This window comes from Vanessa cardui, chromosome 5 (genome assembly GCF_905220365.1).
Source record: "Vanessa cardui chromosome 5, ilVanCard2.1, whole genome shotgun sequence".
Taxonomy (NCBI): domain Eukaryota; kingdom Metazoa; phylum Arthropoda; class Insecta; order Lepidoptera; family Nymphalidae; genus Vanessa; species Vanessa cardui.
In genome coordinates, this window is record NC_061127.1 from 2201637 (window position 1) to 2221648 (window position 20012).

At 32.5% G+C, this 20012-nt stretch overlaps 1 protein-coding gene across 1 annotated transcript; it reads right to left on the reverse strand.

Annotated features, from left to right (window-relative positions):
* Positions 1-1976: 1976 nt before the first annotated feature.
* On the reverse strand, positions 1977-4128 carry LOC124529779. Its single transcript, XM_047103687.1, has 3 exons — positions 3976-4128; positions 2105-3068; positions 1977-2029 (listed from the first exon to the last, which is right to left on the reverse strand). Exons 2-3 carry the CDS (start codon positions 3054-3056, stop codon positions 1977-1979), a joined length of 1005 nt encoding a protein of 334 aa, XP_046959643.1. The 5' UTR covers positions 3057-3068; positions 3976-4128.
* Between the last annotated feature and the right edge of the window lie 15884 nt (positions 4129-20012).

Consider the following 20012-nt stretch of genomic DNA (forward strand, 5'->3'; position numbering starts at 1 on the left):
TATTTGCAGCCACCACCTCGCTATACGCGGAATTAAATCTCTTTTTGTTAGTGTCGTTCTAAGTGCAGCACAATCGGTGAAAATCTTAAAAGGTATGCCCAAAAGGTAAACCCTAAATTTTTTTAGAGAACATACGACGGCTAGGGTCTCTAACTCATAGGAGTGCAAATATCTCTCCTCTGGTGTTGTTTGGCGACTAAAATATGCTACTGGTTTTAAAACCCGCGATTCTTTCTGCCATTGCATCAATATGCCCCCTACGCCAACAGAACTGGCGTCGGTATGCAATTCGGTCTCCAATCTTGGGTCATAAAGGGCCAAAACAGGACGACTAGCAAGACTTTCCTTCAAAAGGGAGAATGCCTGGTTCTCGATCTCAGACCACTGCCATTTTGCCTCTTTCTTTAATAGAGAAGTCAACGGTCGAGCGATTTCCCCATAACCTTTTATAAACTTGCGAAAATAACCAGTTAAGCCAAGAAATTGACGAACTTCGTGTGTATTGCGAGGTGTGGGAAATCCCTTGACCGCTGTTATCTTAGCCTCACCGGGTTGCATGCCTTGTGAGGAAATGTCATATCCCAAGTAGCTAACTGTGGCATCGAAAAAACGGCACTTAGAGAGCTTCAAAGTTAATCCGAACTCTCTAAAAATTTTAAGCACCTCCTCTAGTCGCCAAAACATCTCGTCCACTCCCTTTGATGGTATCAGCACGTCATCCAAATAGGCTAACGCATATTCAAATCGCTTATTACCGAGAATTTTGTTGATCATCCTCTGGAAGACGGCTGGCGCGTTAGCGAGTCCGAAGGGCATTCTTAAAAACTCATAATGCCCATCAGGCGTGACAAAGGCGGTGAGATGTCGGCTACTTGGAGCCATTGGGATCTGATAATATCCTGATGCGAGATCGAGGGTGGTAAAGAAGGTATTCCCACTAAGATTAGATAACTGATCATCAATGAGAGGAAGAGGAAACCTATCTTTGACTGTTTTATTGTTCAATGCCCTAAAATCTACACATAGTCTCTGCTCACCGGTTTTTTTCTTTACCATTAAAATTGGACTAGCATAATCAGACTTTGACTCTTGAACGATATTGTTTTGTACAAGTTCATTAACTGTTTCTCTGACCTTTTCACGTTCGGAATGAGATAGGCGGTAGGGTCGGTAAACAATCGGTTTGTTATCCACGAGATCAATTTTCATTTCCACGTCAACAGCACAGCCTATCTCACCCAAGTTGGTAGCGAAACAGTCCCGGTATTTCTGAAGTAACGAATAAAGCGCATTTGCTTGACTAATATCAAGACCTGGTCCAATCTTAATGTCGGCTTTATTGAGGGGTTCTATCGTAGAGAAATTCTCTACAATCCTGTTAATCTGGTAAGCAGGCCGTTCAACAAAGGGATTTGCTCTAGATATCAAGGCGTCCTTTTCAAAAGTTAAAGTACTATCGGACAGATTGGAAATAATGACCCCACCTTTGCCGCAACAAATACGGTAAGCGCCCGGCAACAACCGGTATTCCTTCCGTGGTTCGACTGAGTTATAGCCCCCAATAAAAATATCTCCGGTAAAATCATGATCTATTTGCACAGGGACAACGCCGGTTTTCGAAATGTTAGTGGTATCGGTAACGTAAAGTTTTAATGTATCCTCATCGTTATCAAATGGAATTTTATTAGGACTTAGATAGAACGTCAGGTTGTCACTATTCTTTAAGACTGTAACGAATGGCTGTTCTGTAAAGTTTTGTCCAATAATCACAGATACCTGCATGTGCGCGTCATCAACCACTAATACTTCGATAATCGATTCAATGTCATCAACCCTCACAGAAACGAAGGTTTTGTACAAAGGTATTTCAGAAGACTGACCAAACCCTCTTACAATTGGAATATTGTCATAATTTTGTGCAAGTTTCAAAAACTTTGCATCGCTTTTACGCAAAAGAGTACATTCACTCCCGAAGTCTATGTAGGCTTTGAGAGAATGGTCATTGATTGTGATAGTTTTGAAGAACTTACTATTAGGGTCATTAATTGTGTCAATTAATTTAAAGTGTTTTTTTCAAAATTCTCTACGTTATTGTTTGAATTACGATTTGTGGATGTTAAGGAGTCAAGCCTGCATCGGTCGTTGTCATGTCCTACCCGATTACAACGTTTGCATATTGTTAGCGGCTTTGTGCATTTAAAATAAGGATGACCTTTAACGCGACAATTGTAGCAAATTACAGAATTTAAATTTGAGTTGCTGGCACCCGTATTGGTGTTTGCAGAGTTGTTGGGCTTTTGAAATGTGCGTTCACGCGGTCTATTATTGTAACTCATAGCCTGTTGTGGTTTTTGGGAAGAAAGGTAAGTAAGCAAATCTTCTGGTTCCGTACTATCGAGAGCCTGTGCCCCATTCCTAACAGATCGGTCGCTTATGCCGTACACAATACAATCAACAGCCTTCTTACCAGTAATTTCACACATACTTAACAAACCCAATTTGTCATAAAAATATTCCCGCAAGCTCTCATCATTACGTGATGTGCGATTTAACATTTCTTCCAAGAGACGTCCGTAATTTTCGTCGCTGGGGAATGCCTTGCGTAATTTCAGTTGCCACTCGTCCCAAGTAAATTTGACCGTCTGCAAAGACTCAAACCATTTCTTAGCCAGACCAATTAGCTTTTGTAAAGAGTAGTGTATTGTCTGCTTATCCTCCCAACCGTATATAGAGGCACATTCGTTTACTTTTCGCAGCCAGCAATCAATAGTTTGGGTCCTGCAGGACGGGTCAAATTCAGGAATAACATTATTAAAATTATTGTTACTACTAAAATTATTCTTTGTGGACTCTCCCTTCCATTTGGACAGAAGTTTCAGCACGTCTCTAGAGGTTAGCCTGCTTGATAGCTTACGCGTCCTTCGCGGTGAAGACTCATCAGCGGATGATGACGAAGAAGACGAGTTCCTTCGCCTTCTTCGTTTACTCGCCTTCTTCGGCCGCCGTCGCTTTGGAGGCGTAACCGGCGGCGTGTCCGCTTCATGATCAGATGACATTGCCAGTAAATTCTAAAACGTATAAATATTATCTGAGACGTAATCTGTTTACCATACTATGTGCAAAAACAACAATAATTTCAGCTCAGCTACATATGTACATAGTCCATCTCCTAACATTATCCGATGAACAAACATAGTTCACCCCCTAACATTATCCGATGAACAAACATAGTTCACCCCCTAACATTATCCGATGAACAAACATAGTTCACCCCCTAACTTTATCCGATGAACAAACATAGTTCACCCCCTAACATTATCCGATGAACAAACATAGTTCACCCCCTAACTTTATCCGATGAACAAACATAGTTCACCCCCTAACATTATCCGATGAACAAACATAGTTCACCCCCTAACATTATCCGATGAACAAACATAGTTCACCCCCTAACTTTATCCGATGAACAAACATAGTTCACCCCCTAACATTATCCGATGAACAAACATAGTTCACCCCCTAACTTTATCCGATGAACAAACATAGTTCACCCCCTAACATTATCCGATGAACAAACATAGTTCACCCCCTAACATTATCCGATTCTATAATACTTTAAGACTAGAGAATAAGAGAATAGAGATCAATAAGATAATTTATTAGTAGATGGACACAGAAAAAGAAAATCAGCATTGCGATTTATTAACCAAGTAAATATGTAGTCAGAATGGTAGATTATTTATAAGAATAAAAAGAAATATATCATCATATTTTTATTATATATATTCTATGTTAAATATTTTAATAAGCCGGTCAACAGCTTAATTCAAAAAGAAATAAGCTATATCAAGATTATTTGTCTGCTGACAGTATTAAAAATTCATTAATTAATTAATAGTGTATAATTTACCGCTGTGGGCGTTAAAACAACATCCTCACAGACAAAATGTCTCGATAATATTTGCTTAAACATACCTTTTTATCCGGTCCGTGTCACTTCTGAAGTGTAATAAAACTACTCACGTAACATTTAATTATTTCAGTATATTAATTTATCACTTGATACAATATTAAGTATCCGCTTAATATATTAAAATTAACTAGTCTTCACCACTATTCTCACAAGAATGTCCTTTTTTTCTTTTTCGTTCCCAATCAATCCTCTTGTGTTCTTTTTCTCGTGCCAGGCGGTACCAGTCGCCACACCACGCCACGCCACCCGAGGAAGGCACGGGCTTGCACCAATATGTTGTCGATAACCGAATCAATAATAATACTTAAAAATGTTATTTAATTTAAAAACAACGTATTTAAAAATTAAAGCAGTACTAAATATTATTACTTCAATTAAAATTATTTAAAAATCATGACAATTCTAAGTTCAATTTTCACGTTTTTTTTTAAGTCCAAAATTAATAAATTATTCTAAGTTCACTTTTCACGTTTTTTCGAAGTCCAATATTCACAAATAATTGTAAATGTTTGAAAGATTGACTTAGACGAAATTTTAACATGGATTCCTCGGACGTCACGATAAGTCAAATTTTTCTAAGTCCCAATTCACTATGCTTGCTTGATTGTACACTACTTTATTATAAGTTACTTACAGTTTGTTCTTCTATGACACAATCACATTCACTTAACTGCCATTTTTATATTGACACTTCATCCGACTCGATGCGACCATGAATAAAACACCACTCGTTTCCAAGACAAAGACAGTTTATTAATTTGTATTTTCCAGTGTTATATATTTTCCTTTGACAAAGGATATCGCGATTTAGAAAATCATACTTTTTGAACAACGACATCTATTGACAAATGTTTAAAATTATACAAGCTGGTCCTTATTTCTTTTATTACGTAATGTGTTAAATACATGAAAAAATTTGAGATAAATTTTACACTCAATCTTTATAATGCATTGACTAACAGAGGGATTGGTATTGGTCCACTTATATATTGCTAAAGTATAGATTTGATCGATTCCGTAGCAATATAGTTCTTATAGTTTCGGAAAAAAGTGGCTTTGGTAATCGGACGAACAGACAGACAGAGAGACATTACGAATCTATAAGACGTTTTTTGCTATTTGGCTACGGATCCCTAAAAATGATCAGTGTCTTTACCAGAAATTAGTTTAAACAAGAGTTTTACTGACAATGTGCAAAAATAAGGTTTTATTTCGTCCTATATAAGTGCTTCATATTTTTATTATACTTTAAAAAAAACAAGCCAGTGTTAAAAAATCTCCATTAGAATTTTAATCAAATAAAATTAAAATATACTTTATTCAAGTAGGCTCTTACAAGTACTTTTGAATCGTCATTTTACAAGGTAAATTTTAATATCAAACTACCACTGGTACGGCATATTGTTTATACCGAGAAGAACCGACACGAAACTCAGTAGTTACTCTTTTTCAATCCAATCACATGTTACAATTATGTACAATTATAATGATGTATTCTGTATGATCTTCGACTAGTATTAACATATTAACACCAAGCTCTTCTATAATTTATATAATTCTGTGACTTTATAATGACCCTTATTCGTATATATATAAATTTTAATTTCCTTTATAGAGAAAACATGAAATGTTTTAAGTCGAAACCTTGGTGTAACATTTTTTTACTTGGTACATTTATATAGTGTTTGTCTGTGTTTCTATGAAAATCATTGACGAACAAAAGTTTTAATATTACAATTCGCAACTCGTTTTTGGAGAAAAAATAACGTATAGTATTTAAAAGTAAGAATCGTTACGATAAAGTAACATATTATACGTCATGAGACTATTGGATTATTGAAACTGAGGTTATGGCTAAAATATTGCTGTATCTTTTACAGTCAGATAATAATACCTCATAACTTATCGGTATAGGTATTTTTAATTATTACAGGTAAGCACAATTTCCAGAATAGAACAATAATTATTATAGCAATCAATATTTTCAAACAAAATTTGTTTCAGAAATGTTAAAAATGTGTTCGAATTTCAAATATTAAAACAATGCCTATTTTTAAGGAATTACATTATTAATATTTCATCGTCATTTTGTGCGAAATATTTGTGTTGGAAGGGACGATGACGGTCGAACGGTCCGCTACTTAAACATCGCTAGGCGTATCGCATACCAAAATATTATGAAAACTGTTATCCATACTACTAATATAAATGTGAAAGTAAATCTGTTTGTAACTCTTGAAACTGAACTTGAACTTGACTTTGATGAAAATTCATATGAGACTTGATTTCTTAGGTTTAATGCCTCATGGCCAACTCCAATAACAATAAATAATAAACGCATCAATAAAATAAAAGCAAGATAAGTTGTCACAGTCAAATTAATAAGTTTATGATGGATCACAAAAGTGATACTGTTACTATTGAAAATTTCTGTACTTTTAGTACAGAAATTTTAGCTTCTTTTATGAATACCAGCTGTTCCCTGTGTCTCAGACATTGCAGCGTGACTTTATTATGTGTAATTCTAAAATAAAAGTAGCCTAAGTTGCCTCTTATTACATCAGCTATCTGCTAGTGGAAGTCCCGTCCAAATCAGTTCAACCGTTCCAAAGATTAGCCGGAACAAACAAACAGACATACAACAGAAATTGAAAAACATATATTTTGGTACACATACATATGCATTTAGTAGTAGTTGTTTTATTAGGCTATAAAAGTACGTCTCTCAATTATTATAAGTATTTTAGCTCCACAATGTTTTTATCCAAACACACGCGTTTGCGCAAGCAAACGAAGACACTTAAACGTGTAGGCGTGCATTAAGACAGCAGTTAGTCCAACTACAAAAGATCCCAAACATAATTACAGCAAGCAATTACGGGAACAATAAAATTTCGCCTAACGTTAAGGTAAAAAGCTTTTACAAACGGTTAAGCGGCACAAATGCATACATAATTCAGCGCGAGGATATTCAGTCGATATCTTTCTCTGTACGTTAAAGGATCTATTTATTAACAATTCAGCGATTTTAAATAGAATCGAAAACGTGCCAACTCGCCCGTAGCCGGTCTGCGGGGTCTTGCGAAATGTCATATAGTATTAATGCTGCGGTGTTATTCTGGACCAATCATGGTTAGGCAGAAGGGACGTAACTTGATGCTTAAAAAATTATTAATATTTTCCTTATTTGAATATAGGCCGCTTGCAAAAGGAAATTTTTAAATTAATCTGTAGACATATTTCTTTTACCGACACAAAAAATATTCTACGCTTATGATGCAATATATATTTGACGTTTCGATGTCAAATTTTATAAAATCATTTATAATATTTCATTAAGTACATTTGATAGTTTTCGAATTTCAAAAAATTTTCGTGTTATCAATGAAACGACGTTATTATTGCTTCACGTAACTATTTGGTTTTAATGTAAATTATTATTAATAATGAGTGTTACGTTTTGCAATTTGCATTCCAATAATAATACTATTCACTATTAATACACTAAATATTTAATCGATAACAATTTACCAAATAATATTCAAAGTAGTATCGTACTAACATCGTCGATCTCTCCAAGAATAAACTCAAACATTACACATGAAGGCATGATACGTGCCTTAGCCGTTAGACATAAATTTAAAAATACATGTAGCGCTGTGCTAAGTATGAAGTTATATTGCAGACAATTTTTCGAATACTTTTGTTAACATTTTAATGCAGATATCTCTATGAGATTAGATCACGAATCGGTTGAGTTATCGTCAGTATTTTAACAAATTTATTGCGCTGTTGCTGATCAACTTTGATTTTTTTTTATAATATTTTTTTTAGTATTCAACTGGGTGCAATACTAATAACAAATATACTACAATTTATTTTAATTAAGACATCACAATAAAAACTTCTTAAATTATCTATGAAATACTGATAATTTATTACTATATTGTCTATGTATCATATACAGAAACCTTACTCTCGAATCACTCTTTTTATTTTAAAAATAACTGTATCAATATCCGTTGCGTAATTTAAAAGATCTAAGCATATGGACAGACAACGAAAGCGACTTTTATACTATGTAAGGATAAGGATGTAACTGGATTTTAAGATTATTTGACTTTCTAGTCTTGATATAATGACATAAAGCCTGACGTTCTGGATTTAAAATCCCGGTCCGACCGATAGTAGGTTATTGGTCTTTTTGTTGGAAAAATTCTCATCATCTCACTTTCATCAAAAAGTTGAGTAGTAAGTATTTGCAGAAACTATTATCAATGAGACAGTTTCTGGGTTTCTCTATTGATAGCCCGATCTCTCTACTCCTTCGCTCTCATCGCCAATTTCATAATTTATATGTTTTATGCATCAACTCAGTACGTTCTTACTCACTTTTTGATGTCAGGTATTCCTGAAATATTTAACTAATTTCAACCAATCAACCAAAGTCAGTTGACTGAACGCAGAGAAACCGGTATATTCATTTCAAGCTCGAAATTTGCTAACATATGATGATAGTCTCCAAAGATCAATGCAGAAGTGAAATAAATAAATTAATTACGCTCTACATTCTTTATTTATTTATTTTTTGTTTCTTCTTTGTTTTAATATTTATTCACATAAAGTCGTTGTTTTTTTTTGGAGTATAAATAAATATTTAGATACGTCGAGACAGCATTCTATATTTACGAAAGATTTTTCACGACAGGCATAAGAAACAGCCTTTGACCTTTTAGGTAACCTTTGTATTGCGAGCGACTTAGCATAAAATCTTTAAGGAAAATAAAATTTGTGAAGTATAAGTTTGGTTTGCTTTCTTTAGACTATAATAAGTAACAAAGCGATTTCAGAAGACGTAATAATTTGTCTATATATTTGTGGGTGCTTTAAATCTGAGTATTTATTTGTTTATCATGAATTAGGTAATTAATTACTCGAGAAATCGTAAGCACCGTAAAATTTACATTTAATTCAGAGACAATCGATTTTATTATTTTACTCGATTTTTTTATACTAGTACTATGTGTATCTAATATATTACAACGATATCAGTAACATATTATGCCTCGTAAGTCATTTTATTTTCTATATAATCAAAAATATATGTGTAATGTAATAGCGTTATAATGCTTTATATCGATTGGCTTGACTGTAGTAGTTGTTCTTATACATATATACACAGTTATACACACACAAACATGTTAATGACAGATACTGAGAAACGGCAATTGGAATAAGCGCTCTCAAAGCAATAAAATATGGATACATACATTTTGGTTATTTGTTTAATTCCAAGAGTACATTTTTTGGGCTTTGTATTATCTTATATTTGCCAAGCCGAGTTGGTCCAGTGGTTAGAACGCGTGTCGTGCTTGGTGGTGAAGGAAAACTGACCCAACTTGCATGTTTCTAATTTTAACGAAAATCAAAATCTGCCACATGTGTATCCACCAATCAGCATTGGAGAAGCGTGGTGTAATTACTTCCAACTCAATGGAAGAAGAGGCCATAGCTCAGCAGTGATAAATTTGAAGACTTTTATTATTAATTGTATTCTCATAAAGAGCTGAGATGGCCCAGTGGTTAGAACGCGTGCATCTTAACCGATGATTGCGGGTTCAAACCCAGGCAAGCACCACTATATATATACATATGTGTTTAATTTGTGTTTATAATTCATCTCGTGCTCGGTGGTGAAGTAAAACATCGTGAGGAAACCTGCATGTGTCTAATTTCATCGAAAGTCTGCCACATGTCCATTCCACCAACCCGCATTGGAACAGCGTGTGGAATATGTTCCAAACTCTCTCCTTAATGGAAGAGGAGGCCTAGGCTGGTATAACCAGCAGTAGGAAATTTACAGGCTGTTACTGTACTTTACTTTTATTCTCATAAAGCGAGAACAGTCAGAAACCTTTTTTTTGTACATTTAGATTGATTTTAAACGTCTTTGGCAATTTTATTTTGTTGCATTTAATTGTGATTTTATTTGATTGATTTTTTGTAAAGTTAAAAAACCAGTCTATTTTTTCATATAATTCAATCATTTGGGTGGTATATTACAAAATTATTCACCAATTGTGAACCGAGTTTGACGACACTTATTGTATTTACGATCTACCCCGCTACGATAAGAACGCTTTTTATCACATAATTATAATTATTAAATATTATATTGTACTTGGCATTTAATTTTCTCAAAATTTCTTAAATTACTTTATTATTTAATTAAAATCAAAACTACGCACGTGACGGTTCAATTTCACACGTATAATTATCGATATTTCAATCAATCGAGCAAATTCAAGATACTCGTATATTCTTAGAAGAGAATATTATAAAATTATATTTTATTTTCGGCTTACATTTCGGTTCTTTTCAAATCAAATTTAGCTTGGTATAATTAAAAATAAAACAAAGTGAAAGCCTGTCCCATTTTAGTCCGCTTGAAGTACCAGTAGAGTATAAAGTAATAGGAGTTCTGAATAAAAGACGTTTTGTTTGCAGAACAGAAGACGTGAAGTATCGCTTCAGTTCTTATGTTTACCCTGACAAAATTTACAGATGCAAACATAATACATAGAATCTAAATACAAAGAAGGATGAATATTTATATTTAGAATGTATTTAAAAGGAATTCGTTCCTTTTTCGAATTTTATATTTATATAAAATGATATTATGTAAGCATGATTTGCATAACGAGTTTCAGATAAATATCGAAACACGACTTTACCAACGGCTACAAATTTTACAATTTTCATTCCAAGCTGTCATACATTATACTAATATTTTCGAAAAAAAAACGTTGGAAGTATTCCACCATAAAATTTCATTATAGAATATTTTTAGTGTTGAAATATATTTGATAGCTTTGTCTGTTTGTATTTAAATAACATGCACATACTAACATTAATCAACAATGCTTTAGATTTGAAAAAAAAACAAAAAAAAAACAACTAATTTAAGGTGAGTGAAACCTTTTTTACATCTTTACGACATTGACATTTATTTTTCAAAATTGGAACGTTTCCGAATAATAAACTTAAAAAGAATTTAGAAAAATATGAACTATAAAATATTCAGCGAATTAACATAAAAGTGAATTCGTACGCAATATGTGACCCATATTGAATTTCTCATAGAACCATAACCACTGGTATCAGGAGACCGTGAAATTTTTCTCTAAAAGATATTGCGACCAGCTGTGCAATATTGTTAGCATTCTTAGCACAGTTCTAAGCAAATTTTATGTAAGTATCTGTAAATATACATTTGGAATTTTCTAGTTCGTACTGTTAAATACGTTTATTAATCGATACTTTTTGAGAATTAGTTTTAAGGGAATACGAACTAGCAAATCTACTCCCTCATGGTACGTGGTAAGCACAGCCCATAGTGATCGGTCCTGCAAGACCTTTTTGACCATTCCGTATTATCAATGCTTATTCAAACCTTTTGAACTTAAATTTTATATCCTCTGTGACTGTAGTTACTAGCTAGCTACTGAAATATATATGTGAGTGGCTGGTATGTTATTATGATAATGTGTAATAAAACTACTGACATAACATTAATTTATTTTTTTATTATATTATTTATTAATTTACCAATCGATACATATCTTATTTATCCGCTTATTCTATATTAATTATATTCTTTTACCGCCCATCCTCCATAGTCCGTTTTCTTCTCCACTCCTCGTTCAAAATCCACCGCCTTTTGTTTTTCTCGTGTCAGGCAGTACCAGCTCGCCACACCACGCCACGAGAGGAAGTAACGGGAGTCCTACTATACGGTGTCGATAGCCGAATCAACAATAATACTAATAAATGTTATTTCAATTAAAAAAACGTATTTAAAAATCAAAACCGTACTAAATATTATTATTTAAATTAAAATTATACAAGTATATTTAAAAATCATGACAAATGTTTATAAGATCTCTATTTCTGGCGATTTTAGAGAGGAAGAAGAGGGTGTATCTGTAGTATCGTTACCTGGTATTTGTATTAAAATTATTTGGTTTTCCATTTTGACCAATGTATTCTAGCTTCATCTCATATTAGCAAGTAATTGATTTTTTTACGTTACTTTCTCAAGAGTTAACTCATCGGTCACCAAGAGGTTATATATCTGTAAAACGAATGTCTTGTTGGTATTTTCGCTTTCGGTCACGAACGCTGTAAAGTGCTCGAAACGTCGGGATGTTAAAAATAATTAATATACGCGATTCAAATCCGTTAAACCCAGTTTTATTTCAATGTGTAAAAATCGCGAAAATTTAAGACAACACTATTTTCGCTTGTAGTTCAATTATAGATTCAATAATTAAAATAGTAGTTACTTAATTCATTTGTCAGTTTTTGAATTCACGTAAACCATGACTATCTTTAAATTTAATGAAATAATTCAAATTACAATGATAATGATAACATGACCAGTGCTTGGTGGATAATCATAATTACGGTCATAATTTAAGTCAGTCAAATTTACGGCTCTATAACAGATAGGCGGAAATGGCGTAGTAATCAGCTAGGTAATATCCTTTGAGCATTAAACCGTATAATACAACGTAACATCTTTAATTTCACCCTCCTACTTAGATTAAATATATAACTTAGATAAGAACTTATATTAGACACCTAACCCGTTATTTACCATTGTTTTTATACATCAAACATAGGTAATAGTAATGCAGTTTAATGAACCTCCTTTCCTTGGTGGTAGGGCTTTGTGCAAGCCCGCCTGGGTAGGTACCACCCACTCTTCAGATATTCTACCGCTAAACAAGAGCACGCAGTATTGTTGTGTTCCGGTTTTTAGGGTGAGTGAACCAGTGTAACTACAGGCACAAGGGACATAGCATCTTAGTCCCCAAGGTTGGTGGCGCATTGACGATGTAAGGAATAGTTAATATTTCTTACAGCGTCATTTTCTATGGGTGATGGTGACCACTTACCATCAGCTGGCCCGTATGCTCGTCCGCTAAACTATTCCATAAAAAAAAGGAACACTACCACCACTATTATTAGTTTGCACACATAGTTATTACTCATTAGTTAATTATTGGTGTGCATCATAAGTAAATGTAACATACTATACAAAATTAATAATATACATAAGTTATTCCACAGTGTAGCGCCAATGCCCCATCAACTATGGTACTATGAGTACTGCTGTAAATAAATCCCCCGTACTTTTCAAATCAGAACACAATAACAGCCTGTAAATTTCCCACTGCTGAGTTAAGCACTCCTCACCCTGGAAGAGAAGGTTTAGAACATATTCCACCAGGCTGTTCCAATGCGGGTTGGTGGAATACACATGTAGCAGAATTTATATGAAATTAGACACATGCAGGTTTCCTCACGATGTTTTCCTTCACAGTCGAGCGCGAGATGAATTATAAACACAAATTAAGCACATGCATATTCAGCGGCGCTTGCCTGAATTTGAACCCGCGATCATCGGTTAAGATGCACGCGTTCAAACCACTCGGGCTATCTTAACTCAATCGGAAAATCGAAACATGGAAATATAAAAACAATTGTTTTAAAGTCATTGATAAGTTAATTATTGTACTTAACTAGGCATGCTTGCCGAGGCCTACCGCCAAGTGTCCGCTGTAAATATTATCTCGGTATTAATGTAAACAATTTTGAATTAAACTTCATTGTATTTATAATAGAAAGAAATTAAATGGACCCATTAAAACGGGTGCCTAGTTATCACAACAATTTATTGAGGCGTACACTTGGCTCCTTAATCGTTAGCTATCTTGTGGCGCTGTAATGGCTTTCACCCAGCGCTGGTCTAGACCAAGTGATAACATCTGAAAATATGCTTCTTCGCTTAAATAGCTTTTTAGACAATTTTCAGAATAAAATATGGAATACTTAACACACTTGAATAATACTTTTATCTGTTTGGTTTATTCGTAAATATATTGTTAAATGTTTTAGTATTTTAATCTAATGTAAAGAAAATATTAAAATTGAAATCAAATCAAAATAATCTTTATTCAAGCAGACTTTTACGAGCACTTTTGAATCGTCATTTAACAATTAAGTGAAGCCACCACCGGTTCGGAAATTAAATTCTACCGAGAAGAACCAGTAAGAAACTCAGTAGTTACTTTTTTTCGACATTTAAAATTTTAGCAATTAAATTTACTTAAGGAATCAATTTTGCTATGATTATACATTCATATATTTATGCACAGGTGGTATGCTTATGAATATTTCGTTGTTACATATAAAGACGGAAAAGATCAGACGAACATCACAATTAATTCCTTGTGACTTTTGCTCAATCAATTTTGCTATCTTGCTCTGTCGCTTATTAAGGAATATATAATGTCAGTACTCAATAAATTAAAATCTTACCTAATTATAGATTACTGTAAATCTTACAGAGTATATCAATTTCCAAATATCGCAGGATATTTATAGATTTTTCTTCCTCCTAAGAACTCTCTAAAAAGTATTAGTGAACTTAATATAAAAGATTAATGAAATCTGTAAAGTCGTTCTCAATTTATGGCCTGATCAAAAGAAATTACTATGATTAAATTCATATTTTTTATCTAAGTCTATGAGCTTTTAATTTTGTGCTATATTTATTCACTAGCTATGGCTACGATTTCGTGCGCGTGTCAAATAAAAAAAAGGTTACTGTGCAGTTCGTATATTTTACAATAACTTATTAATTCTGTATTAGGCAGCCTTTTCAATATTTAACTCTTTGGTAGAAGTTGATTTGCATTTATTTTTTTATTTTATATGTGCATAAAACAAATAATATTATCTGTTTTTAAGGTTTTCGCGTCTTTAAATGTAATAGTATTCAATGTCGACGTCGCAATGCTACACGAGGAACTCCACGTTGCAGGTTCAATCCTACAATTAAAGAAACCCCTATTAAATGCTTAATTTAAAAGAACGATACCAATATCGGCAAACTTTAGTTTAGTGTAATTTCTTAAAAATAATACAATAAAACAATTATTTCATTGTTTACGTTAAATATTTTATGCATTAAATAAGTTGGCCTATTTGTTGAATACAGAACTTGATCTTTTGCCGCGGAGGAATATAAATGTTTACTAAAGTGTACGTGCCTTTTGTCGGACGGATAGATAGACTGACAGGTAGACAGATGTATGTATTTGTACATATAGAAAACTAACATCCTCCTTATTTACTGTTGTACACTATTGTCCAAGTATACGGGTCACGTATACATCCTAACTCAGGGCTCGAACCTAGGACAGAAACTACGGCCTAAAAATGTGTCTTAAAGTCAAACTTTAACAGCCTATATTTAACACGTTCACTATAATAACTGGGAAAATGAGTGGAGCGACATAATGGCTTGAACTAAAAATACGTTTAAAAATGTAAGCGATGGATGCTGCATATGAATTGCACTTATATGCATTTAGTCGCACGCATACAGAGGTACAAGCTCTTAGTCTTATACCTGTGTGCGTGATATTTATTTATCTGTAATAAAAATTAATAAACATTTTTTGCAATGTGTGTGTTGTGTATGTGTGTGTATGGGTGTAGTGTAATTGTATGCTATTGTAAACGCTATTTCATACAACTCTATTACCTGATTAAAACGAAACCGTTATAATGTAATACAAAAGTAGGATAATAAAACACATTTGTTTTTATTTACGTTTATTTGCCGCCATTAAGAACGTGACATCCAATGACAATATCATATAATACATAATGTAACTCGACCAAAATAATTAGACATCTATATTCGAAAGCAGCGTTTAAGCCACTCGTCTAAATATCTTGGTCGTTTATATAATATACAAACTAATAAACACATGTATCACAGAATAATTTGATAGTGCTAGAAATTGACCATACTTTAAAAGGTGGACGATCACAAAACGACTCAAAAGACGGGTCACACGAAAATCAAATACATTTAATTTTATGGGTAAATTACTAAGAATTCTTCCTATGTTAATGTGCTGTTTTGAAGAGAATATTAGTTTAATATGATAATCTTAGTAAGCGAGATAAACTCGACGGTATTCTGGATTAAATTTTGTACTCGTATATTGCTAAGCAATGAGAAACGAACAAGTACATCCCCATTTTACATATGAAATGCTATTACACACAATGTTACCCAAATAGCGCCAATATCAAGACTTATAATTAAAGTTTCTATTTCTGTAATGGGTAAGAGATTCCGAGATTTTTTTCAAAGAGTAAGTAAGAGTTTGAAAAAATAATAGTGTTAATTAAACTCATATATGATATAACACGAAAGAGAAAGTAATTAATTAGTATAAGGATCAATGGAGAAAAATACAACATCTTTTAAAATTTCAAACGGATGGGATGAGAGTAAAAGACAGATAATGATATCTCAAACTTACGAAACGTTTTATTTGAACGCTTTTGAATCAATACTTGTCGAGATTGTACTATCCGTAAGTGAAACGAATCGTTTTTTGAATATTATATAATATAATTATCGAACACTAAACAATTGTGTACATGTTACCTTTTAATTACTTTTTCCCAGTTGAAAGCATATTAAGATATTCATATTATACAATTCTTTAAGTTTATACATTATATACGTATTCTCGATCATTCTAGAAGTCCTAGTTTCTATTATATAAACGTAAATGTTATTTGTTTCACCCATCCTTAAATACTCGTAATAGCCTGAAGGGCCAGTGTAAGCTTACAAAGTCAGCGTAGGTTCTTAGCTTTGTAAGATTTGATCGTGATGCCAAAACTAATATTTAGATAACAAATATTTACCATCGAAGGTCAAGACCTACGGCCACGAGATTGTCAATATCAGAACACTATACGGTATATTCTATCACCAAATAAACAGTAATAAGGATTTGTTCCGACGAATCGCGTCAAAAGTTTAATGATTTAAGTGAAATTGCTTCTAGTTTTCTATCTAAATTTGTTGGTGATAAATTTAGTTGGTATATAACAAAAACATTCCTCTGATTGAATTTATAAGAAAAACTAAAAGTCGCTTACAAATTACTAGGAAATCCGTCGAAGTTTTTTTGTTAATATTACTTGGCTGAGTCATTCGTTTAGATAGCAACGACTTCGAAAAGTAGATTAAAATTTTCGTTTGGGTTCGTTTGACAACCTGAACCAAGTTCTTCCATCTCCTGTACTGTAAGGCTTGATGTTAAATACAAAAAGTTACGTGACGCGACGTATTGTACCGAAATATGTACAGTAACTGCAAACCCCTAGTTCTGCAGTTACTGTACGCCATCGTATCATCGCATCGTATCCATAAATATGTCGTAGGCGACGTATTTATGGATTCATATGATTAAATAAATATTGTATTGGTAAACCTATCTAGAGTAGAGTAAACCCATACAATATTCATTACAGTTTTGGCGTGGCTCTTAAAATTAGTTGTCTAATCATGAACACATGTCCTAGGACCAAAATCTGTTGAAGCAGTAAAGTCTTAAAACCACGATTGGGGATCTGAATACGTAGCGTAATCATTATGCAACCAGGTAGATAACATGATAAAAGTAAAGGGATGCGATGGATGCAATAGAAAATTGAGAAGTTTGGCGCATTTTTGAGAGAGATTACTATAGAGACTAGAATAGAAAAGAAAAACGGTAAAATTATTTATTTATTTGAAAAAAGAATCACTAAAATGGTAAACATTTTGAACAAATAGTCCGAAAACTTAACACGTTTTAAAAACTCAGTTTTTTTTATGAAGAGTTCTAATATAGTCCTTATATTCTTTGCTGAAATATATTTCGAATCCTCTTAGTAATTCACCCCTTGTTATCTACGCGAAACCAAAAACGAAGAATCAAATATGTTATCCTTATATTAGTTTAGACACCTTAGTAGCTATTTATTAAGTTTACATATATATACAGAGTTGTCAATTATATTAGCGTTATTATAGAAATTGGCACAACAATATATTAATCGAGCCCAAGTTTCATGTCAAAGATATACATGTCCAACCTAAAGATATATACAAATTTAAAGTAAGTAAATATTTTGGGCAATCCTGAGTTTATCTCATACTCTGGATCAAGATATAGGCCGGTAAGTTCTTTAAAATAAGAAAAGAAGTAATTTATGAGGCTTGTTGCACTTTGCCACTATGACGCCCATTTTAAGGAGCCGGTTTATAACTCATTCCAAGATCCTGTTTCAGTTCTGATTGATACTGAGATAGAACTTTATACGACTTATAAAGGATATCATTTGCATATTGTAAGTATCCAGATTTAGTTCAAGATTCAGGTGTGACGTTATCTTGTGATTATCTTAACTATCGATGATTACAGTTATCACATATTTTATTTATAATCATATTCAACATTAAAAAAGTTTCTGAAACTTTTCAATGGTAAGATTGTCACATCAACAAAACATTCGAATATCCGGCCGATTTTCAGAACTTATACTTTCGAATCCAAATATATTTATTGTATCTTGAATTTACGTATTTCCTTTTCAGCGCACAATTACTTGGCACAGTTATGGAAGCGTTCAGAAACACGCTTTACGCTTTTCTGTAGTCAGAAGTGTCACACGAATTGTGAATCGTATAAAAAACCTAATAGCGTAATGAAATATTTGAAGGTTATTTTTTCAATATTTGAACAAGACTTAAGGTTATATTCAAATTAAAAAAAAGTAAACATTTGAATTTCGAATAAATCGATTGCAACTCTATCAATAACAATTTATTCTTACACAGAAAATAAAATACAGAAGTAATCTCGATATTATTAATATTAAAATTTTAAAAGAAAAAAATTATAAAATAATAAATTATTTAGAAAATTATACGCGGACGGAGTTGTCGCTTGTAAATAATTACAACGAAAGTAGAAATGAAACTTGGGCCGAGTGTAATCATAATTTATCCTAATTTGAAGAATTTATCAGATGTAATAAATAATATTTAGATATAATTAAGAAACATACAATCGCGGCTCTTAATAAATTATATTTAACCAAACATTCACACTGACGATAGCAATTAGAAATGAAATAATAAACAAATTTATAGCAAATGAGACACATTAAGTATCAAAACATAGGCCCTTAGATACGATAGATTCGTTATTTTCGTTGCAAAGCAAAATCTTAAATTCTTAGACAACATTTATATTTTTTTTTATAATTTACAGATTTAAATTTTATTCATTTCGGCTCCCGTCGCAACATATGTAAATATAATTACAAACTTTACGTGTAATAAAACGTCGAAATTCAGTGCTTGCTATATTTATAGATAATTTTTGTTTTCATATATTTTTATTTCTGATGACATTCGTATAAATTTCCATCCACTCCACACAGCTTAAGACTTATAATAAACAAGCATTAATTTTTATAAAAAAAAATTGTTTCTAATTAAAACCTTTTTCGAATTCGAAGGGAATTGCGTTTGAATTCGATATTAGTCATATCGAGTTCTTGTTCAGTAGTCTTTTGTCTGCAACAGAATAGACAGTACAAAGCCGTTTGTGATCGCAATAAAAAGAAACAAAACAATAAATGTAAAAATGATCTTCATAAACCTATAGTTAAATTTTAATATGAAGACTTAGAACAATACATAACTCTTTGATGTATTATGTGAAATCAATTGTAGAAATATAATTTTTCATGCGTAATCCTCTGACAATAAATGCTATCTATGAAATAGTTTTTAATATGACTCAAATTAAAATTTACCGTCAAGACAAACAATACTTTTCCAAATATAATAATATGTGGAATAATTTCTTATTGAATATTTAATATTCAGCGATAAACGAATATGCTCTATTCACGATTCACGAGTCAACTTTTAGTATTTAATAACAAAACAACAGATGTTAAACGAAATTCCCTTGTAATAAAATCCATATTTAGCACAGAATATAATTATAATACAGATAATCATAAAATATATGACATATTTTATTCAACAAAAACAACAAATCCATACAAATCAAACAAATTAATTCATCCTAAAATT